This window comes from Perissodus microlepis, chromosome 22, assembly GCF_051167445.1.
Source record: "Perissodus microlepis isolate ML-2025 ecotype Zambia chromosome 22, ASM5116744v1, whole genome shotgun sequence".
NCBI lineage: Eukaryota > Metazoa > Chordata > Actinopteri > Cichliformes > Cichlidae > Perissodus > Perissodus microlepis.
Genome location: NC_140481.1, coordinates 24,128,171 through 24,152,054, shown reverse-complemented (window position 1 = coordinate 24,152,054; position 23,884 = coordinate 24,128,171). Strand labels below are relative to the sequence as shown.

Sequence of the window (23,884 nt, the reverse complement as noted above, 5' to 3'; positions counted from 1 at the left end):
TTTCAAGTGTTACTAACAGTTTTCGCTTTCTTCTTTCCTCCCAATACCTTTACTATTTCCATTTCTGTTTGTCTAATCCTTTCATTTATCGTGGAGGTAATCCCTTTATTTTCTCCTAACTATACCATCTACATCCTTTATTCTATTTCCCACTTAATTAATGCCCATGCATATTCATTAATCACCGCAAATAATTTCTTTGCTTATGTCTGTTTACATTCGTGTGTCGTGTTCATTAACATCATAACAACTTTTAGAGCGCCTATGGTTTCCACGACTACTCTCCCCCTACTGTGTATGCATCTGTACAATGTGCCGTGTTCACATTATGCAGGAATATTCTTCAGAATACCTTGAGGACTTAAAGTAATGATGATATTTTCAAAAGATCTCTAACTGCTCTTATTATGTATATCTATTTTTAAAACCTCTGCTCACTCTTAATACTTATTAGAATAAACTGATTACACATATGGCAGCAACTGAAGACAGGGTTAAGGTGACCTGCTGAAGTTGAGCATCAGAATGGAGGTGATTTAAGGGACTGTTGTTGCAGGACTGAGCATTTCAGAAAATGCTGATCTGCTGGGATTTTTCCATAAAACCATCTCTAGAGTTTATGAAGAGTATCCTGAAAAAGAGAAAATATCCAATAAGCGCCCATTATCTGGGTGAAAATGCCTTGTTGATGTCAGAGGTCGGAGGAGAATGACCAGGGTTCTTTACATTACATCCAGGATATACAGAAGAGTATCTTTAAACCCATGTCTGAACACATCAAACCTTAAAGCAGCAGAAGAGAGAAGAACAAGAAGAAGCTGAGGCTAGGCCAGGAGAAAACACCATGTCACAAAGATCAAATCATTTCCAGCTTGTTTCCCGAAAATGACAATGAGTTCCCGATACTTAAATAGCCTCCACAGTTATTACATTTCCAGTAGAGCTTTCTGGGATGTGTTGGAAAAGGAGAATCGGCTGACAAATTTGCATCAAATCTATGTGATGCTGTCATGTCACCAGAGACCAAAATCTCTGAAGAGTGTTTTCAGCATTTTGTTTAATCCAAACTATGGTTTGAAGAATTAAGGCAGTACTCAAGGCAAAAGATCCTCCTATCAGGTTCTAGTAAGGTTTAACTAATACAGTGTTCGGTGAGTATTAATGTCTTGGTGATACTACTATTACTGCTACTGCCTGTCACACCTCCCAGGGTATGGGCCGCCAAAGGTAGATCTCCAGAGCTTTCTGTCCTGGGCCGTTCTTAGGTGGGTCCAGGTGTAGCCCATCATTTTTGCTTCTGCCTCGAGGTCTCCTCTCCAGGAATTTCTTGGGTGGCCTGTCTTTCGCTTGCCTTGGGGGTTCCACCTGAGAGCTTGCCTGGTGATGTTGATTGGCGATGTGTGTAAAGCGTGCCCTACCCAGCACCATCTTCTCTTCCTGATTTCTTCCTCTACTGGGAGTTGACAAGTTCTTTCCCATAGTTTGATGTTACTGATTGTGTCTGCCCAGTGAATGTGGAGAATCCTTCTGAGACAGCTGTTGAGGAATGTCTGGATTTATTTGGTGTGTTGGTGATAACTAGTGTTAATATCACTGAATCCAAGTAAATGATTCTTTTGTATTAAAAAGAAAAAAAAAATCCATTTTTTAATCCTTTTTTCACACTAATAGTCTCCATATGGCCCGGATTTCCCTCTTTCAGCTTGATTGGGCAAAAATAAAATGCATCTGTGATTGCAGTGGCCATTGGCAGACTTGACATCAGCCTATACACACATATGGATATACATGCTTACTTCCAACATGAAACAAAAAGTCACATAGTTATCACGAAAAATGCATTATACCTGTGTTTGCAGCGACATAAAAAAATGACAGATGGAGGTGGACACTGAGAGAGAGCAATGCTGACAGATTGCCTTTGATCTGCTGCCTAAAATGACTATTATCCTGCTGTTTGAGAGGAGGTCGTGCATGTGTATATGTGTGTATGTGTGCAGTATTTCATGTGTTCACGTGTGAGTGACAGACAGAACATATTCATTAGTGTAGCCTTTTTCAAGGAGCAATGAGACAAACTGATGGCTAAAGGTCAAGGAGGAGATGAGGAAGAAATGGACCTGGAAAGAACTGATGGGGTAACTATTGTCGGAATGAATTAAGGTTAAAAAAAAAGAGCAAGCACTACAAAAGGGAAGTAAAATAAACCATAGAAAATATGGAACTTAATTGGATATTTTTGAATGCTATTGAAGGTATTGATGTGCATTTGAGTAAATGAAATCTAGAAATCCCCCTCGTAAACTTCTCTGCCACTTCACCCTGTCGCCCAGCCTTAATGGCACCACTCCTTCCTAACATAAAGGCCTTTTAAGCTAAATACACCACATTATTTTTCTTAGTATTTTTGACTGGCAACCCTTTTTGCAACTTCATTACACATGGTATAATTAGCCGTATAATTAGCACTTAAGCAAGAGTGGGTGGTGTTTGCTGATTATCATACTATGCGCAGCCTGTCATTTGTTGACACAGAATCAAAGAACTAGTTTTTCATCAGTAATGAGAGTGTTTGCTTTGTGAGCAACTGTCATTATGCACTGCATCTAAATTTGGATGAGCTTTGAACAGAATCATTCCTCATGTATTGCACTGGCGTGATCAATAAGAGCTGAATTATGTGTCAGGCTAAATTCCAGTGCAGTTTTCTGGATTCAGTCTGAAAACACTGAAGTGAGGTCAGTTTAATTAAGAGACCTGGAGAAGAAATAGAAAGTTAAGATTAAGAGTGCCTCTGTCCGTTTGTCTTGTGTCAATAAAGACTTGTCACTCAGCCCATATTGGTATTGATATATTGTCAATCCCGATGTACAGGATCTGGGAGCTGTTCATTCTCACACACACACACACACACACACACACACACACACACACACACACACACACACACAAATGGAAAGAGGGAGACAGCCTTTGTCTACTCATGGGCAGCTACCTGCTTTGACACATTTTAGCTTCAGTATTTAATCTCTTACCTCTCATACTTTATACCTGACTTTCCTATGAGCCCTCTCATGCAGACATTTTCCCTCTCTTCCTTTTGATCTGGAAATCCAGTCAGGTGTACTACATATAAGTGCCTGCTTCTTCTCTCTAAGAGAGTTGATGCTACTCCTTCTTTAACCTTTGCTCATTGAGTCAAGGTAGACATCATAGCTGTAGCCACTGTATTTTCACCATACCTAAACTCAGCTTTCTCCTCTTTTTTCTCGCCTCCTTTCCCTCTGTAGCACCATCTCTTATCAGCGAACTGCGAGCAGAGAAGATCGAACAGAAGAGCATAACCTTGGTGTGGAGAGAGCCCTCTTATCCCAACAGCAGCCGGACTGGATATGAAGTCAAATACTATGAAAAGGTATATGTGCTGTTACTTCATCATAAATATCAGTTGAATTCAGTCTTATTTGTAGAGGAGGCGGGGGGGGAACACAAGTTTTACTGAAGAAAGTGGAAAAACTCCAGCAGAATCATACTCTGGGAGGTTGGCCATCTACTTTCACCACGTGGGACGAGGGAAAAGCCAACATGAAAGACGTGCACAGAGACACGGCAAGCAATATAATAATAAATGCCCTGCAGGTTTGATGGGACAGTAACTGCAGATCAGGAACATGCAGCTCCAGAGCCTGAGACAGATAAGATTACTATTAGATATGCACAGATCGGTGCAAAGAGAGAAAGGAAAGACTTAAAGGTACCAACTATAGTGGAAAGAACTCACAAAATGAATTACATGCATCATATGGAGTCCCTCAGAAGTCCGTTGTTTACTGGTGACTTTCTGATGCCCAACCAAATTTTCTACACCCACTCCTCACTGCAGTAAAGCTGCAGTAAACTTTAATTTCTCTCGTGTTTGCTTGATATAAATAGCATTCAGCAACTCACTGGAGGAAGAGTTCAGCACTCTGGAGGTTCTTTCTTTGCCATTAGAATGAAGTGAGATATGTTCGTGGCTGATATTAAAGATCAAATTTACTTCTATAACAGGTTTATCAATATTAATAGCAAGAACAAGCAGTACAGAACCTGCTGTACAGAACAGAGTGCAGATAAACAGGGAGGCCGTGCCACTATAATAGATGTGTACCACACGGCTCTAACAGGCTTATGTTTCATGTTCATGTCTTCTATTTTTTTATTAGTTTTTATTATTGTTTCATGTTTGACTTTTTATTTTTTAAACTAGTTTAGTTTCAGTTTTCAGAGATTTTCTTGTTTCAGCTGTTTGAGCTGGAGGTATATATGAAAAATCAGTACAGGTATTACAATAATAAACACCTCCATCAATGCCTCATCAGGCAAGTTGTAATAAAATTTATACCAAACCAACAAATATCAAAACTCTATATTTTTATTTTGTTTTAGGATTTTTCCAAGTTCTGAAATCATTTCACTTATGCTTTTTTAATCTAGATTTTATTTGTATTTTAGTTACTAATTTTTTTCACATGTACTATAATAGTACCAGTGTCTTGATGAAATTTATTTATTAACCAAATTTTTAAAGGACATTAAAGAGCTACTCTGAGAGGTCAAAATTATTCCCACAAAAGCCGAGATTGTTACATTTTAACACTTGGAAGCACTCCCTGCAGAATCACAGAAGGCCATATGTTCAAATGCAACCATTTATTGTTTCCTGAATATTTTTTCAGAGTCATTCATAGCCCAGTTAATGTATAAATGAATATCTTTATTAATTTTTTTTTCTTTCATGAACACCCGCTGTAATTTCATCTGCTGTGTCACGCTCATTTGCATAGCATAGCAGATTGCGATTAGTCTTTACAGTAAATCTGTCGTGGACATAAAATGACAGCTGTCACACTCGCACTTGTCTATTTTCACACACTGTGTTTTCTGGCAATGCCAGGTCTTTGTGTTTGGCTGTGGCAAGCTCTCACCAGTTTTCACATTTTCTTCTCTTCCCTATGCTTCATCATATTTATTAAAGCTCCGCTCCTTGCTGCTCTACTCCCAGATCTTTATATGAAAAAAGAGAGATGGGAACAGAGGTGGGTGGGGAAAGATGCGGGGTAGAGAAGAGGTAACAAGAGGAATATTGTGGTGTACTTTGAAGGGATAAAAAGCTTTTGTGGTAACAGATAGAAAGAGAGGGGTGAAGAGGGTATTTGAGACAGTGGAAGATGGGGAAATGACTTGTTGGAAATATGCTTGTAAGACAGTGATAGAAAGAAATGAAAAAGTGCTTAGTGGGACTGTGTGTAGGGGAAAAAAAGCAGAATGTGGGAAACAGATGAGTAAAGAGAATATAAGTGATAGAAGGAGTATAACTGAGAGTAAGACAGGAAAATTGTTGAACAGCCATGAAATGAAAAGGTAATGCAGAAACCCGATTAAAGTTTAAGAAAGAAAAGGCTTTGTGTAGTCAGCATGTTGCCTCTTTCTTTCTTTGTCTCTTTTACCACAGTGCACAGTCATCGTCTGAGCCCACATGGTGTTTAGTGATATTTTAAAATCACTTGTTTAATTTAATGATTTGTTAAACATTTTAAAAATTGAACTATTTAAACTCATAATATGAATAATAATTAGAAAACATTATTGACAATAAGAACGATTAACACTGTTAATGACTAATGATGATTAATTCGGTGTATTCATTACTTGACTTTGGAAAGTGTCAGCTCAGAGTGCTGTTGTTGTTTCGCGCGTCAGATCTACATAGACTCCCAAAATTTTCCTCTTCAGTTCTCTCCTGTCAGCTCTTGTCACATAGCTTAGCTCACTCTGCGGGGTACGCTCATTATGCAGCAGCAACCGTTCTGTTTCTCAGTTAATCTCTTTTTATTTCAGTGTGTGTGTGTGTGTGTGTGTGTGTGTCATTCATCTGACTTTTCTGCTGTCTTTATTTCCTCCTCTGTGTTCACAAATGAACAAAACATAGAGATGTAGCAGCTCTCTATGTGGGCACGGTGGCTGCTTTATTCACATCATAATGCCACAATAATACCATAACATACGGATGCTTTGGGGGATTTTTTTTTCCCCCCATCACGCTCAGATAGGCTTTGTAGCATGCTAACATTTGCTACTGAGCTAGGCTAAAGCTGATGACGATGTGATATGTTTTATTGCTATTTTTTTTCAATAAGCTCCATATAAAAATCTGACCTGCTGACCAAGATTAAGCTTAATAAGAAGCTTTTGGGAAGTCTACGGAGCTTGGAAAGAAAAGCATCTTTAAGTTGCTTGAAGACGTTTCACCTCTCATCCAAGAAGCTTCTTCAGTTCTAAGGTCAAATCATGGAGAAGCCCAGATTTAAGCCCTATAGGAGTGTCCCCCAAAGAGGCACAATGGACCTCCTATGGAACTGAACTGAAGAAGCTTCTCGGATGAGAGGTGAAACGTCTTCAAGCAACTTAAAGAAATCCAAGCTCCTTAGACTACAATGACCTTCACACACACGCATTTTTCATAAAAACCATCAGATCAACTTCATGCAGATGCTGCACAAAGTCAGGGAGTCGCCAAAAGCTTTAAAATTCATTTTCTGGGAACCAGAATCCGTGTCAATCATGGCAGACTTCTTATACTTGCTGTTTTAAATGGAGATGTTTTGCAAATAACATGCAAAAACAAGTATATTACAAAGCAAGTGTTGCAATTATTTGAATGTGTTACTCACTCAGCCCATTTTTCTGCTGCATTGTAGAAGGTGTCACTCATTCTCATCAACAGATGAGCACCATATTTGTTTTTCTAAAAACTTTACACGGAGTCGCACTGTTACTGCCTTCTGGAATTTTTATAATTTATTCCCAAAGCAATGAGTAATGCTCCCTTATTAAAAGCAAGTTAAAAACTCCTAACTTGGCGTGCCAAACTGTCTGACTCTTTGAAACACTGTCTCAATAAATGAAACATTACCGAAGCCTCTGATTTTGTTACAAAGTTGTCTTGCACATCTCCCAGAATTACAAACTGTGCCTCAGAAATGAATGAGCCCTCTCACAAATGAATTCCTCCTACACGTCTAACTCCTCCACCTCTTCCTCTCCTGTTTCTCTCTTTTGTTGTTTTTTTTTCTCCCTCTTTCTCACTTCTCTTTCGATCTCTGCAGGAACAAAAGGATCAGAGTTATTCTACTGTGAAGACTGCCGCCACACGGATCAGTGTCAACAACCTTAAGCCCGGCACCACATATGTCTTCCTCATCCGCCCCTTCTCAACACCAGCTCCTTCCTCAGCCTTGTCTTCTTCCCCGCTCTCATCTTCCTCCTCTACGTCCTCTTCCTCTTCTACATCATCCTCCTCTTCATCCTCATCCTCGTCCCCGCCGCCCATTGATTACGGGGCGTACAGCACTCCCCTGGAGCTGCAGACACTTGGCGAGTGTGAGTAGCAGTTTTATTCCTCCTCCCCCTTCCCCTCCTTGATTTCTATCCTTTCTCCCCACTCCCTTCTCTTAGCCCAGGCAGACTGGGTAGGCGTTCGGTGCAGGCACCTGGCCAGCCCACACAATGAGGCGTGCTGCTAGTGAGACAGATATGGGATGTGACTGTATCTAAGATTATGTGTGAAGATTCAAGATATTAGCAGTAAGCCGTGAAATGTTTCTTCTTTGTGCCTGTTGATATAGTGTCCCTTATGCCACCTCAGGGTTTGGCTGGTATCCTTCTTGTTTCTTGCCTTGTACTTTTCACAAATATATTTTTTTCAACCATTGTATTTCTCCAGGAAGAGGAATGTTGAGAATTTATAGTATTATAGCGGTGTTGCTTCGCACCAGAGGGGTGCATTACTTTTGCAGAAACTTTTATAATGTGTGATCGAAACGTTTTGTGATTCCTTGATACAAATTAAGGCCCTACCTCCAGCACTCTCTGTGCTCCTGATCTGACCACTTGCAATTGTGACTTTATCATGGACCGCAAAATCGCATCTAGCTGAAAAATTAATCTCCGTATCAGAATGACTGACCATTGTCCAAGCTCTAATACAGCGAATTAGATCAGGAGTTCAGTCGGCACCATGAGGTGTCTAAAGCCTTGATTATACTCCGTTGTGGACACGGACAGCTGGAGACTCGATGGCCGGGCAGCCATAATATCAGTTCTCTGCTGACAAGTCTGCGCGGTCACAAAAAAACAGCCAAGCGCACAGACATCTGCACCGACCTTCGCGCTTCCCGTGTTATGACGACATTTTGTCACTCAGACCGAGCAGACCCGAGTGGACTCGTGGACGTGGAAAATATAACTGAGGCTTAAGGCAGAAAAATTGACACGAGTGATGTGAACTGTGCACATGCCATCATGCACCCTCTCACAGCGTTAAAACAGCCTCTGTCTTAGCCTCATACAAGTTTCTCCTCTTAAGGGTTTTGACACAGTAGACACAGTAGAATAGATTCAAATGTGTGAGTGGCTAAAAGCGGTGCTGACGTGCACGAAGACACTTCTTAAAGGTTTTGGCTGGCTGTCCAATTCAAGAAAAATGTTTGTTTTTGTTATTCGTGGGTTCATAAAATGTTTTGATCGCCCCACATACTGCATCACCAACTAACAAATCATACAGCTTATTACATTTATCTGTCAATTAACTTTGTGTGGGAGACGGTGAATATTAATCAACACTGACATTTAAGCCTAAACAGCTTGGAATTGTGCTTCCCACTCAGTTGAGAACTGACCAAATCATGCATTACATGCACGAAGGTAAAGTAACAATGAAAACAAAGGAAAGAAACTGTAGGAAAACACATCTCAACATGTCGTCCTGTCAACCTTAAACCTGCAATAAAATCAGAAAGGTTTATCTTGAAAATTACTGCATTGTTTGTGGCTGGATGTTTGACTCTAACTGTGCTTTAAGGTGTAGTTTAAACTTCTATTTAAAATGCAGTTTGGATAAGTAACATGTTCAGCGAGAGGAACCGGGTGTAGGTAGGGTAAGAAAACAGGATGTAGCAGGCGCCCACTGCAACACAGACAAGTTCAACAGCGAGCTCTAAACATTTGAAACTAACATGGATGAGAAATATTTAAAATATGAAAATGTGCATAATTGTATGTCAGCTGATACACTAGAGTATAAAACAGCATCTAGAACAACTACTCAGTGACTGTAAAGATGAGGCTGTTCTGTTGATGTCAGTGCTTCTTGTTTACTAAAGCAAAAATTTTTTCTTCATAATTTGTCCTCAGCTCGTGTTCTTCTTCAGCTGAATGTCAGCAAGATGATGTGCACAAATGTGCCTGTGATTCTTTCCTAGGCTCATAACTGCTACTTGTGTTGTTCGGTTAAGGTGTGTGTGTGTGTTTGTTTATATGTGTAATAACTATGTTTTGTTATTTGCAGTGGCACTGGCGTCCAGTGAACAGAATCCGGTGGTGATCATTGTTGTCGTGTCTGTGGCTGCCCTCATTATGCTGCTCTCCATGGGAGCTGGACTGCTCATCTGGAGGAGGTAGATATGAATATACTGATGTAAACATGCACACAGTAGATTAAGTCAATAGCCACTCCCTATGGTTCGTGAAGGCCTTCCCAGATTTTAGTATCTTTTTACACACTTCGTACGCATCATAGACTCAGCTGCATATTAAGTTAACCATCACATGCTGCTCCATCTTAATCCAGATTATAGTAATCTGTCTGTAAGAGAGGATCCTGTAAAAGGACCATACATTAACAGGGATTCTGCGTTGTGCAGCCACGCTCACCATCGTTTAATATGCAACATAAAGACATCAGCTTGATAATGGCGCTGTCCGCACCCGGGGGAAAATGTTGGCAGGGTCAAAACCTTCTTTGATCATTTTTTTGGCTTGAAGTTCATAGTTCTTTGCTGTCTAATTAGTTTCCACATAGAGAAATGGAGCTGTTTAAAACAGCTGAGATGAAAGGTTTAGGTAGTGTCACTTGTATAACGGCAGACACATGGTTTGCAAAGTGATTTTGCTCTACCTTTTGGTTTACACTGAATCAAAGGGTCTTTTTTAACGTTGTTTTATAATGAGTGTGGAAAGTTCAGCTTTATTACTCTACCTTTTTCAGTAAGGATAAAAAAACTGTTAAACTGAACTAACGTTTAACCTTAAACCAAAATGACTCACAGCTAATGAAAATTACTCTTCACGCTTCAGGGAAATCTTTTTCTGCATATTGCTCAGTTTAATTAAATTCAATTTTTGTTTCAAATTATTATAGTTATTATTGTTACTTATTTATTTATTATATTCTGTTTTCTTTTAGTACAGCTGGGCTTAAAGTGGCAGTCTGGTGCAATTAGGTTCAGTTTGGGTCATTTTTAATGACGCAAATGAAATGCAACAATTTAGATAAGATAATTGTTATGATGGAATGTTTTTAAAAATTGTAAAGTGGGGCATTGTGAGCTTAGGTGTTTAAGTAATTAATTGGACTTTTAGTCCTCAGGTGATTAGTAGATGTTGCTGCACATTTCCCTGCAATGACTACATTGGTGCCACAGGCTCATGCATTGCAATATAATACTAAAGACAATGTAGGCAATCATAATAACTGACGAATACATATTAACATAACTTGCCAGACTTGAGTGTCTTGACTGTTAAACATTAAATGATTTTATGATATGGAAGCTGAATATCTTGTTGTGTAGTTACATGTTTTATTCAGCTGAGCAGACAAAGGGAGCGAGTGGATTTCTGCTTGTTCCAAACATTTTGCTCTTTGACTCATGCCCAACTCTGAATTCTACCATCTCACCTCAAATACGCCTACACAGTAACACACAGACTCGCAACTCTTACTGTACACTCAATCATATATGCAGCACATGAGTAGAGGGCAAATATCTATTCCCACACAGTACACATACACGCATATGTTTTTTTTCTTCCATTTGGCTGCAATTCAACTGTTCAGTCTGTCCAGGGAGATTTTCCAACACATTGTGCAAAGATTTGTCTGTATAGCTTTTGTTCATCCTCTTTTCTTTCTCCGTACACACACACACACACACACACACGGATACACTGATCTTCACTGAAGCTGCACTCTCAGCCATACAAAGTAAAGTGGGCTTTTTCCACAGCTACACTCTCTGTATGTGTGTATAAAGAGGGGCTGTGTTATAGACACCACGACCAATTCAAGATCCAGACAAACGGGGCAATGATGGATTCAGCTGGGCGAAAAACTGGGTCCTGTTCATTCACAGCAGCGTCATACACATTGGTGGATATCAGTCAAACATTTTTAAAGGAAAATATAGGAATGGATGTACAAACATTCGCAGACATAGTCAAGTGAAGACAACAGCACTGTAGTAGAAAAAGCATAAAATTCAACAAGGTGCTTATTCTCAGTAGACACATGCTCTGACACACACACAACACAAGTATTTAAATAAATTCTTGCTTTGAGGAAGGCAGCATCATGCCCTTGTGCACAGCCTCACAGTGAATAATAATGGTTATCTTACTCTTTTATTTCCATCACTGCATTCATTGCAAGTGGTCTCCATTGTTCATCGCTGCTGGACCATTAACTAGCTCTTCATGTTTTGCATAGAGACAAAGGGAGAATGGTGTGATGCCTCAATTACCATGTTCGTGTTCGCAAAGACAGCCAGCTTACAGCTATGGCTGGAGGGTCTCAGTTACATCGATCTGCCTGTTCACACAGACACATGCAAATGAGTTCCACTGCACACACATAAAGGCATGGATGGACACTGGCAGCGAAATGCATTTATGGCACATCACATTTATGGATGTGTCCTTGATGCTATGCACGGTCCTCAAACCTACTTCATTTTTCACTTTTAATATAGAGTGCGTTAGTTGTGCCTCTGTAATGGACATGGGGTTTGTCTCTCCCTCCTCTTAACCCCTTCTGTTCCTGCAGCTCTTAGAAATTATTCCATTTTATTTATAAAGCGTCATATCAGGCCAAGTAAGGTAAAGACGCTACAATAATACAGAGAAAAAGCCAAGTATTTGACAAACCCTTATGAGCAAGCATTTGGCGACAGTGGGAAGGGAAAACTCCCTTTTAACAGAGAGAAACCTCCAGCAGAACTTGGTGCAGCAAAGGTTTGAGGTGAGGGGAGGGCGACAGGACCAGTGATTTTATTTTCTGTGAGTTGGTTTGAATTACCATATGTGGGTACACCACTACAACAGATCGTGCCATATTTTACCACATAATTGGTGTATTTAACTTTCTGCATCGACTATTCTCTTAGTCTTCAGATCTCTTGTGTTGGACAACCTATAGCAGTCTACTGATTAAGTTTAATAGTAAAAGTTACTATTAAAACAATGAATATTTTAGCATTTTTGTACCAGAAGCCCTAGAATTGCCTCCCATTATCTTGCAATTTACTTATGCAAGAAAATTGCTTTAAGGCTCAATCAAATCTCAAAATAGTTGCTGATTGCTTTTATGGTAATACATTTACTGATGAACTGAGAAACTCTTGCAGCTCAGTCTCACCATTATAAAGATGTTATTTAAGCACAGGTTCATCATCAGTCATAGTCACTTACAGTGACACACAAATTATTATGAACTCTTATTAACATAAAGTGGTAATAAAAACAGATGAAAAGTGGAGGGGGCGTGATGAGATAAGAGAGGGTATTTTGTATTTTCTTCACTTTGAAACCTCACCTTGATGCTCTATCCTATCATTTACACACATACACACAGAATCCAGTGGTGCCTGACAGAGTTTGATAGAGCCAGAGTTCCAGGGCATTGCCCAAACATTCTCCAGGAAGCCCAGGCTTGACTGGTCAGTGCAAGGATTGTTTACCCTTCACCAGCCACACCAGCATGCGTTTCTGTGTCTTCTGATTGAATGTGTGCGTGTGTGTGTGTGTGTGTTTTGGTGTCTGGTGAGTGAGTTACAAGTTATCAAGAACAGAGGATGGAGAGGAGTTCAAGAAGAAAGAAAGAAGCAGGAAATTAAAGATGAGGGTCATTTCATAGGGCTGATGACACTTGGGGACACAGTAACAAAAAGTAGGATTCAAAGGGGAAGAGATGGGGAAGCTAAGAAAAAAGGTCTCAAACACAGCAGTGTATAGGTGCATACATGTGTTGAACAGATCAGTGCTTTTATGTCTGGAAGTTACTTATGCATAAAGACATTTTGTCAGTCTTGCTGTTTATTATTCACCAGATAGTGTTTAAATTAACACCTTTGTAAGTAATAACTTTCAAATGAAGCTGAAACTATATTTGTCTTTATCTTTGTGTGAGAGTTGGTTTTAGAGTAACACTATTTATCTGCCCCATGGGAGAGATACTTATGTGGTAGCAGGGCTCATCCGAGTAAAGCAAAACTCGGCAGTGGAATAAAGTGAATCTCATTATACTAATGGATAAAAGTTAAAGTGTTCTCTCTCTTTTTTTTTAATTACCTAATTTTACATGCATTTTGCCATACATATTGTAAATCTCCTCTGGCCTAATATCTCAGCTAGGATTCTATTCATGCTCTCTCAACTATTATTCTGCACCTGCATTATTCTAGGATATTTAGGTACTGAGTTGAAAGAGTTGACACGGAACCAGCGTAATTTACATGACATCCATCTCCTATTTTGTTTTAAAGTTCTCACCCTAAAGTGTGAGTGACTGTACCTAAAAATGTACAGCTGCATAAAAGTGCATGTTATTACTAATTTTATAATTATGATCGATTTTTGAAGTTGCCATAGAGATTGATTAAATTAAGCAAAAGCACACACAAAACCTATCAAACTATTCTGACGTCCTCGACCAGCCAGCTGAGGCCTTTCTGTGTGGAGTTTGCATTTTCTTCCTCTGGGCAGCAACTTCCTCCCACAGTCCAAACACACACACACCAGGTCAACTGGTGATTCTAAATTGGCTGTAAGTGTGAATGTGAGCGTGGACGGCTGTCTGATGGGAGCTCTGCATTCCCCGAATAAGTCGGAATTTTTTTGTGTAACACCCCCTCAACTCCCACTCGGAAAGTTGAAGCAGAACAACGTACCCTCGAGTTATCAATCCAAGATGGCGGCACTGAACGTAAACAATAGTAAAACTGTAAACTTTTAATCTGTACTGCCACTGTTTTGTATTTTCAACTCATTAAGTCATACGCAGAGCAGTGATTAGTCTCTATCTCTGAATATGTTTTTTAGCTCTAATAGCTATGCTAAGAATCCGCTAACTCAGGAACAGTGTTGGTCAAGTAATCAGTAACTAATTACTGATCAGTAACTAATTACTGATTACTTCCCCAAAAAAGTAATCCAGTTACTTTACTGATTACTTATTTTCAAAAGTAATTAATTACTTAGTTACTTAGTTACTTTTTAAAAATACGATTTACAACCTGAATAGGTGATAAAGCGATAGATCTGTCAACCCAATTCTACTTTTTCTGCATAATCCATCATACAAAATGTAATCAAATGGAAAAGTCTCTTTTTTAAACTTGTTTTATCAGTTTTAATCTTTTAACTTTATGCATCAAGCAAAATTTTAATTATATGCAACATTCTCTGACTTGAAGAAATTAGTTTAACATTTAAACCTATTTTCTGCACATTCCAGCACATAAAATAAAATATTTTTTGTGTTTACACTCACTCTTTCAAATAGATGCAAATGAAACACAGCAGAAAATAAATAAAATCAAAGACCAGCGGTCCTGTTGCTCTATTTTCACCTGTAAAGCAGGAGTGGGGTAGGCGGAGGTTTGCCCTGGTGCAGGTGTGCCGCAGCGGTCAGTTGAAGAATCCGCGAGTTTCTCTGTGAATTTCCCATTACATCGTTTTCGGTGTAAAAAGAAGTTTTCTTCCCACGCACAATGGACGCTAATGTTTTTGTCACTTTTTATGGAATCAAACTTAAAGTAAGGTCAGTACTTCCACGCTTTAAACGCTGCATGCTCATACTCTCTCCCGCACTCGATATTTGATCTGTACACAGCTGTTGTCACGAACGTCGCACTCGCTTACGTCATTGTCATGAGACATTCTCGCAAAAAAATCACGGTTTTAGTAACGCAGTAACGCAGCGTTCCTACGGGAAAGTAACGGTAATCTAATTACCGTTTTTGCAATAGTAATCCCTTACATTACTCGTTACTTGAAAAAAGTAATCAGATTACAGTAACGCGTTACTGCCCATCTCTGCTCAGGAATAATGTCACTCACAAGTCCTGACATCTGAGTTCTGAGGTGTCTGGAACATGGCAAGAATCTTGGCCTGTGATATCTGCTTTAGCTCCCCTGTGATGATGAAGTAGATAATTAGAAGAAGATGGAAGGATGGACTTTTTAAAATAAAGCTACTTGGGTGTTTCGTTTGCAATGCTAAGGTTGTAGGAGCTTTGGCTTTATTGCCAGCCATAAGATGAGGTGAGATGATAGCATCAATAAATATTAAAAATGTCCCCCACTTTGACAGGTATCAAGCTGTCACTCACTCTATCCACACATGACAAGGGAGTGGTTTTTAATTGGCTATCGATCAGATGCCAGGATAAGACGCATACATTCATCGGTGCCCTGGTTTCTTTTAGTCTTCTCCAGCTAACATAACCGGTTTTGCCAAAATGGTTAATCAGGGTACTAAAGGCTAGAAGTATATGATTTATAGAGAAAGTCTATGTTTTTCTGCTTGATTTAGATTATTTTTTTTATTGTGTAGAAATTATTTTTCTCTAAAACTATATAAAAAAAAAACCTCACTTAACCCATTCATTGCAATAACTATATGTCATACAACTAGAACAATCAACATTTTTGCTCCCATAGTTAATGCTATTCACATAACCAAAGGGAAAATCTACTAATTTGTTAAGTATGGCAGCAAAATCTTAATGCAGTCGTTTTGCTAGAGGTTCTACATTAAGGTTTTTGCAAAGGTTGTGAAACATGTCTTAAATATACTTTGTTTTCTGCTGAGGTTACAGTGGGGGGTTATGCATCAAACTGTGCGGCATTTAAAACAGAAATTCCATCCACTTCATGCATATGACATAATATTAGGAAATGAAAATGCAGATTTGTGAAAAATAGAATTGTTGGCATAGCTCAATTAAATTGACAGGATTTCACAGATGTGAATAATGAAGTGTCAATCAACATGAAAAGTTTGTTTTCCGCCCTCCCAATGAACATATCTGCTCATGAATAGGGCTTAAAGAGAAATGAAGTCTTGCCAAAACTAACATTTGAAGAAGCTGAGCAGACAGTGACAGAGTTTGGCCAGAAATTTTAGCATTCACCATCCACACATTTCCTTCTGCCATCTGGTTCTTTTGAAGTTGTGAAATTTAAAAATCAGTCCAGAATTCTTGTAATTCTAGTTTTAGAAATGGACTGCAAGGTCTGTTTAAAAAAAATGAAAGTATATTATATGATTTTTTTGTACTGTATGTTTACTTGATAGCATCCACTATATTCCAGTGATTAGATTTTAGAGAAAAATCTGTTTTGGATCCAAAGTTGTGTTGAATGACTAAATTCATGAAAAGAGCCAGAATTTACAATGGCACCCCCTCCTTGTTTTCTTCCCAGCAGCGTCTGCTCAGGCTCTTCCAATGTAACTCCTGCTAGCGTGGTGCTGCTCTCGACCTCCTTCTCCACCCTTCCTCCTCCTCCTCTTCTTTCTCCTCTTCCTCCCTTCACAGAGCTGATGCCCAGGTACACTGGCATGTCTGTAGTCTCTTTCTCCCTGCTCCCCTAGCCCCACATTTCTGTCTCCTTTCATTTCCTCATACCGAGAGAATCATGATAACCATTTCTTTCCTTTTTCATGAAGCGGTTCAGCACAGTTTTATTTATATCCTCGCCACTGCGCTCCACCGAGATCTGAAATCAAACTAAAAATGTAAAGGCCAGTCATATTGAATTCATACTCAATAAGAAGCAAACTTCCAATGAGTACTACTTTGCATCTGCTATTTCATTTTTGTCACATATATGACATTTCTGAAGAAGGGAAATGGTCACATAAATCAATTTATGAGTCTTTTTCATGCATCCCTACCACTACTCCTGCTACTACTACTTCCTACTACATCCTTCTTTGGTATTTGGTATTAGTATTCATGCTTATTAGCTTGTTGTCCCTCCTTTAACCCCTTATGCCTAGCATATCACATTTGATACATGGGTTTTTGTGAGTTTTTGAGACTTTGTCTCTAATTTGAACGTATATTTTTAAGCAACAAATTGCACAAAGATGCCAGATGTAGCAAATGTGATAAAAATTAAAACTCATATATGCTAATTGATATTAACTCTTATTTTTTTAATTTGTCAGAAGGTTCAATAGCATACTATTTTAAATATATATATGTATATATATATATATATATATATATATATATATATATCAATTTCTGGCAATTATTTAATGAGTACAGGGCTTAAATGGTTGATTTATCCTGCTGTGTGTCCTAGCTTCTGTTTTTCTGTCACTTTTCTAATCTCTGAGATGCATATTTTTCGTCTCTCTTTGCTTCTTCCGCTGCTCCTTGCAGTGTACTTTATAGGCTATACTGTGTGCCTCTTCAAGTTTCAACTTCCTTGCATAACCTTCTTCCCAATTATCCTCTTGTTCGCAACCTCTTATTTTCATGTCACTTCCTCTGCCTCTTCGTCGCAGCAGTACTTCCTTCATTTCTCTCGATGATTTCTCCACTGCTTTGCCCTTCTCCCCTTGCCGCATTCGCTATTTGCTCCCTTACCTCCACTCCTCCCTTTGGTCTCCTGCATCTTGTTTCTCTCGGTACCGTGGTGCCCTCCATTCTCATCTTCCTCCCATTCCCACCCCTTGCTCCCTTTACGCTGTGCTCCCTTATCTATTAATTCTTGTCTCCTCTCTCCTGTCTGATATCTCCTGCCCTGAGGAGTTGTGGTGCATGTGTCTGCTGGTGTGTTTTGACAGACAGGGTCCTGACCTTGTCTCAGACCCAACTGCTACACAGGCTGAGGGATGTGTCAGCCTCACCCTCAGCCACGTCTCTCCTTATAAAAACTCACGGGGACATGCACATGCAATATAACAGGATCCTGTAAAGCGCACACACACATGCGCGCCCACATGAATTTGTGCAGACACACTCATGCACAAACGCCACACATTAACATTCCCATGTGCACATACATACGACTGTCGTGCTCTCTGTATACTCCCTCTCAGCTGTGCACCAGCTCTTTGTGTAGTGCAGATATATTATGATGTTCACATTAACACATGCCTGCCTGAGCAGGTATAATATAGTACTTAAACATAAATCTACACCTCAGTGTCATCTGTGCTCAGGCCTTAACTGTGACACGTTGTGACTTCTTTGTCAAAACAGCCACAGCAGTCTTTGTTAGCCATGGCAGTAGAACGTTAAGTATGTTCCATGTTCACTTGTTGATATTATTGATGCAGATATACATACATGTCTGTTCTTTTAAAAGGCTTAGGCTAAACTGATTTGCTAAAGACCTGAAGGACAAGCACTCTCAAGATTGGCACTTGAAGAAAACTTTCAGATGTTTGTACTTGACCTTCTTATTCCATATACAGCATTTAAATGTGCTGTGCAGAAATTTTAAACTACCCCTCATTTCTTTATATTTTGCTTCCAAGGAGCGAAACTTTCTTGTAATGTTTTTGAAAAGGTTTTGAACACTTGGTTAAACAACTTGGTATACCTTAGCATAGTTTGCAGTGTGTCCTTAAAAAAGGGAGCAAACTGGACAAAAGAAGGAACAGGCCTGAAACACTATCTAATGCAGATGAATAGTATCTGAAAGTCATATCTATAAGAATTGGTGTTTAGCGAAGCCTCATCAGAAATGGTCTAATGGGTAGTGTCAAGATACCATTTTTAGGAGAGAAATACAGGTTTACCAAATTATACAAAAACTGGACTGAAAATCAGTGGCAATGGCACTCATCGAGTAATAATCGTTTTGGTTAAAATCATCAACAAAATCTATGGATGACATCAGGAGAGGTACAGGAGTGAGTGCCAACAGCCATCTGTAAATTACGATTCCAGCCAGTGGCTTTGGAGATCTCGTCAACACTGATGGAATTATGAACTCCAAAAAAACAAAATACAGTCAGATTTTGATCCGCCATGCAATGCCATCTGGAAAGCATCAGATTGGGAACTGCTTAATTTTTCAGTATGACATTAAAACCAAACACACTGCCAATGCAGTAAAAGCACAACTGAATTGAAAAACCCGGACCTTACCATTACTGAATTGTTTCTGGCTTTCATGTTGTATTTCCATGTATGTTTGCGCATGTTCCAATAAGTCAGCGCAATATTTTCAGTTCTCCTATGAATATACAAAGAAATGAGAGGAGGCTTGAGACTTTTGCACACTTTTATACTATATTTTGGTATTTGTAGACTATATTTTATTGGAAACCGGTTGTTAGAAAAACTTCTGATGTTGTCAGTAATTCTTTAGTCTTGTTTTTCCTTTATTTTTCTAATCTAAGTAAGTTTGTTCGTAGCCAGCCAAATGTTAATTTGTCACTGACAGTGTGAGTGTGCGTGGCATTTGTGTTGCATGCAAAGAAAAGAAAAAGAAGCTTTTTTCAGCCAGAAGCCATCAACAGTGAGATCCTATTGAGCTTGCTCCTCTTTAGGCCCCTGTGGTGACAAAGGATGAGGACAGTCCAGTTGCCAAAGTGTATATATATTCATTTCTTGGATGAAAAGTTATTCAAGGTGAAACAACAATAGTGTATCAATTGCAAGGCTATTGGTGTGAGTCAGTGGCACACTCAAATAGGCAGGATTGGCACTGAGCCTCAGGTCTTTATGAATGCTTCTCCACATCCTTTCTCCTCTATCAATATTCTCATTTTTGCTTCTTCTCTCTTGGCAGTTACTACTTATAACCATGGCTCAAGATAAAGAGCAGCTGATTCTGCCATTTACCTGTGTCTGCAAGTGGGATTAAAAAGAAACTCTCTCTGATGACCGTCTCTCTCTTTCTTCGCAGGCAATGTGGCTACAGTAAGGCTTCTCAAGAGGGAGATGAGGAACTTTACTTCCAATGTAAGTGACAAAAGTGATGATTGTATTATACAGCATCACTGTGTCTGTATAAAGTGTATGGGACAGGAGGCGGAATCTGGAAAAAAAGGCTTTGTCTTTTCCTATTCCAGTGCGGGAATGGCATGTGAACACACATGCCCGTGCATTACAGATGACTTTTGAGGCATTAAGTAGCGCCGCAGCCTTGATTCGCAATTCTGAGTGCATGCTTAGCCAACTCTGAGCACACTGACACACTCCATTAGGTGGTGTGTGTGTGGTTGAGTTTGATGGGGAGAGATTGAAATCAGGAGGAGGAGGAGGAAGATAAAGAGCCGGAGATGACGGGAGGAAAAAGAATAAAAAAAAGGCTAAAATCTCATGAACAAGGCAGGCAACAAGCGAGATTGTGCTTCAAAAGCAGAACAGTAAATGTTGTTGTTTTACAAGGTTGTAAATGCCTATTTTTTTAACCTCTGGTCACAAAGCTCTTAATAGGTTTTTTGTTTGACAGTGACAGATTGAAACAAGTTTGACATATCTGTTCCTGTTTGTGTGCGGGTTTGCCTGTCAGTGCTTTGCTAATGTGGTGGCTCTGTGTGTGTGTGTGTGTGTTTTAGAGTTTATTTATGTGTGTATGCATGCAGAGTTTGCTTTCTCTCCTTTTTTTTTTAATTGTGTGTGAGTGCGCAAGCGTGTGCTGGTGCTCATTTGCGTTGTTTAATCTCCCAGCATACTGAGCCCTCTAGAGAGGTTTGGAGCACTATGTCTGATGAATAATGAGCCGAAGCCATGCGAATGGGAATTAAATCTTCCCAAACAAAGACATGCCAACAGCTGACAAGCACGTAATATACACAAACACAGAAACACACCGAAACATTTTTGGCCTGCTTTTCAGAGGCACACACACACACCTTTCTTTCCGAAACTTGGACACCCATATAAACATTTTTTCCTCATTATTCAACACAAAAGTCCGTTTTGCGTTCCGTGCATGCAAACCCAGTGCAGCATGCTTTCGCGTTCCTGCAGGTCTGCTTTGTCCGAGAGCTGGAATCACGCAAAGTAGTGGGTGTTGTGATTTTTTTTTCTCCCATCTGTTCGCCTGCCAGACTCTTAAAACACATTCTACAATCATATATTAACGCGTGAGGACAGGGGAAGAGAGACGAAAAGTGAATAAATGAGCATGTGAGTAATAAAATAGAGGAAGAAGGAGGGTGAGTGAGTGAGTGAGTGAGTGAGTGAAGGGCGCACTAAGAGGTTTGAGGGATGAAGTGTGATGATGTGAACTGGTAGAGAAGGAGACTCATCATAAGTGACACTGCTCAGAATATTAGTTTTATGTCAGAGTATGTGACCTAGAAATATTCAGCACATATTCCATGAATGCGAGGAGAAGAGGCTCGTGACTCATTTGCAATGCCATCGATAGTCTGACTCTGCATAAGAGAGCGACGGCAAGAGAAGGTGTGTAAGGAAATGAACGGAGAAAGACACAAAGAAGTTTGTGTTCTTCTGTCTATAATGAAAGAAAATGTTCTTGAATATGTTTCAGTTTCCCTTCGAGTGTGCCTAGCAGTAACTCGGTGAACCCTGAATCTAACCAGCTGCTGCAGTGCATGTGTGATGGATGAACATGAAAAGCTAAATGCTACAAAGGTGACATACTAAAACAAAGCTATTTGTTAGTTAACCTTGAAAAGTTGGGTGTTGATTTTAGTCAAGTAGACCTGCGACAGACAGGCGACTTGTACAGGATGTACTCAGCCTATGGCAACTGGTCCCCTCACAGCTCTGAATTAGATCAACGGAAGAGGATGGATGGAAGTACATTCAAGCAGACTGACCTTGAACAGTTTATACTACAAATGCAGATTGAAGATTAAGTCCTTACTGGAGTAGAGATTTTTCCTGGTATGTGGGCATATGTATGATGTAATGTTGTATTTGTGTAAAAGATGGGCATAGCTACCATGACATTACGCACTGGGTTTTGAAGTCCTGCTGTGAAGCTTCAAGATGAGCGTTTCCAGCTTTGCTAGAGGGGGAAAAAATGGATGTGGCAGGAAGGGGTGGGTCTGACTGTGAAACTGCATGCTCATTGGGTAATGACAAGTTGTAAGCCAATGACTGCGTGGTTTCATACCACAGGTAATCCTCCATTTTGAAACATGGTATGAACAAAATTTAGAAAATAGACTCAAAATGCGTGACTGAGCCCATAAACCCAGAGGTCAGCTGATTTCCCATCGACGTCTGTAAGACAGGAAATCTTTATTGCAACCACAAGTATCGCCATCTGGTGGCCTTTAGATAGAATGCAGATTTAAGGCTCAGCTTCATGTTTCCAACCGAGATGCTATGTGTTTTGTGCATTTGTGTGTGTGTATGTCTGATTTTAAGCTACTATAGGAAAGAACATACACACACACACACACACACACACACACACACACACACACACACACACACACACACACACAGAGAGAGAGAGAGAGAAGCATATCAGCGTGTGTGTGTTTGTTCGCACAAGTAAGCATGTGTGTGTGGTAGATCAATAAGCCGTTTTGAAGCAGCCAGTACAGTTTCCCTCAGGTCAATCTGAAACTGTAATCACATTTGAGAGCCTCTGTGCTGCTTTTGGGAGTACTACCAGGCCTTTTCCTGGAAGATTAGCCTTAAAGTGTAGTAACAGGAGTCAAAGGTCATCCAGCTGAGAGCTATAATACACTGGTTAATGGTCATTGACTACCTGCTGGCAAGTTTATTTTCTTACCGTTGGTATTCAGTAAGTACAACAGGCAGTTAGCTGATAAAGAAAACTAAGGCTCATTGAGAAACCAAGTAGTGTTTGTTTTGTTGTGTACAGTCAACTAGTTGGAGTCGATATCCCTTTCATTTCTAAATGTCAGGTAAAATTTCCAATTATTGTGTCTCATTAGCCTCACAGTAGGGATTTTGTAGATGCTGGTAAAAGAAATGAAGCAATTTGTCAGAGAAAAATTATCAAGTAATTTTTGAATTACTAAGTTGAAACACATCCAGGTTTGTTTTTTTATTTTCAACATTGCGGTTTGAGGGTTTCTTTTAACCTAGAGTGTGAAACTTACAGCAAAGGAGCAAGGCAACTATAAGCACCATGTGACTAGGGTTTCTCTGCCTCAGCATTTTTAAGTCTATTATGCTTGTCCCAGTTTCTGACTGAAGATTGTATTTTGGTCGTGTGTGTCTGTTATTTTGCCTGCGTATGTGTGTGTTAGAGCGATAACATTTTGAAAAGACAAAAACCCTTGTGGAAGAGCAGTGTGATCTGAATAAAGCCTTGTGGAGGAAACCCAGTAAGACTTGAATACTCAAAGCCTTTGATCTTACTTTGTCTCCCAGGAGTTTGCAAGGTCACAACAAATAAAACGGAGAGTAAGGCGAGTTATGAATAAAGAAATGGAAGTATATGTTATTTTTTCATCCTTTAAATAAAATGACAGATCCCCCCAAATCATCTCTTTGCATTATGGGTTATATTTGGCTATTATAACCTTGAAAAACTGACTAAGAACTGAGATATTTACCTTAACCCTACAGTTATATAGAGCTATGTAGAGTTTGATAAAAGAAAGCTTTTCAGCATTTTCAAACATCAATGGTAAAACTCTGGTATTGATTTCAGGCTGGAGATCAAAGAGCAAAGCCTTCTTCCCAGACACAACATTTTGGTCTAATGTTCAACTATCATACACAGAGAAAGTCTTTCTTGAAGGAGACAGACATAGCAATCCCTTTCACTGATGGTAGCCTCAGTAGAGCACAAA

At 39.5% G+C, this 23,884-nt stretch overlaps 1 protein-coding gene across 3 annotated transcripts in view; it reads left to right on the top strand.

Annotated features, from left to right (window-relative positions):
- epha10 (EPH receptor A10) overlaps nucleotides 1-23,884 on the top strand; it is a 166,779-nt gene that overhangs the window by 130,723 nt on the left and 12,172 nt on the right. Inside the window, exons 6-10 of one of the 3 annotated variants that reach the window (XM_084919679.1) lie at nucleotides 3,291-3,415; nucleotides 7,149-7,422; nucleotides 9,389-9,497; nucleotides 16,588-16,710; nucleotides 20,035-20,090. In XM_084919679.1, coding sequence (XP_084775805.1) covers nucleotides 3,291-3,415; nucleotides 7,149-7,422; nucleotides 9,389-9,497; nucleotides 16,588-16,710; nucleotides 20,035-20,090 — 687 coding nt within the window. Of the gene's footprint in view, nucleotides 1-3,290; nucleotides 3,416-7,148; nucleotides 7,423-9,388; nucleotides 9,498-16,584; nucleotides 16,711-20,034; nucleotides 20,091-23,884 lie in introns of all 3 variants that reach the window. The other 2 variants (XM_084919678.1, XM_084919680.1) reach the window with 2 other exon arrangements.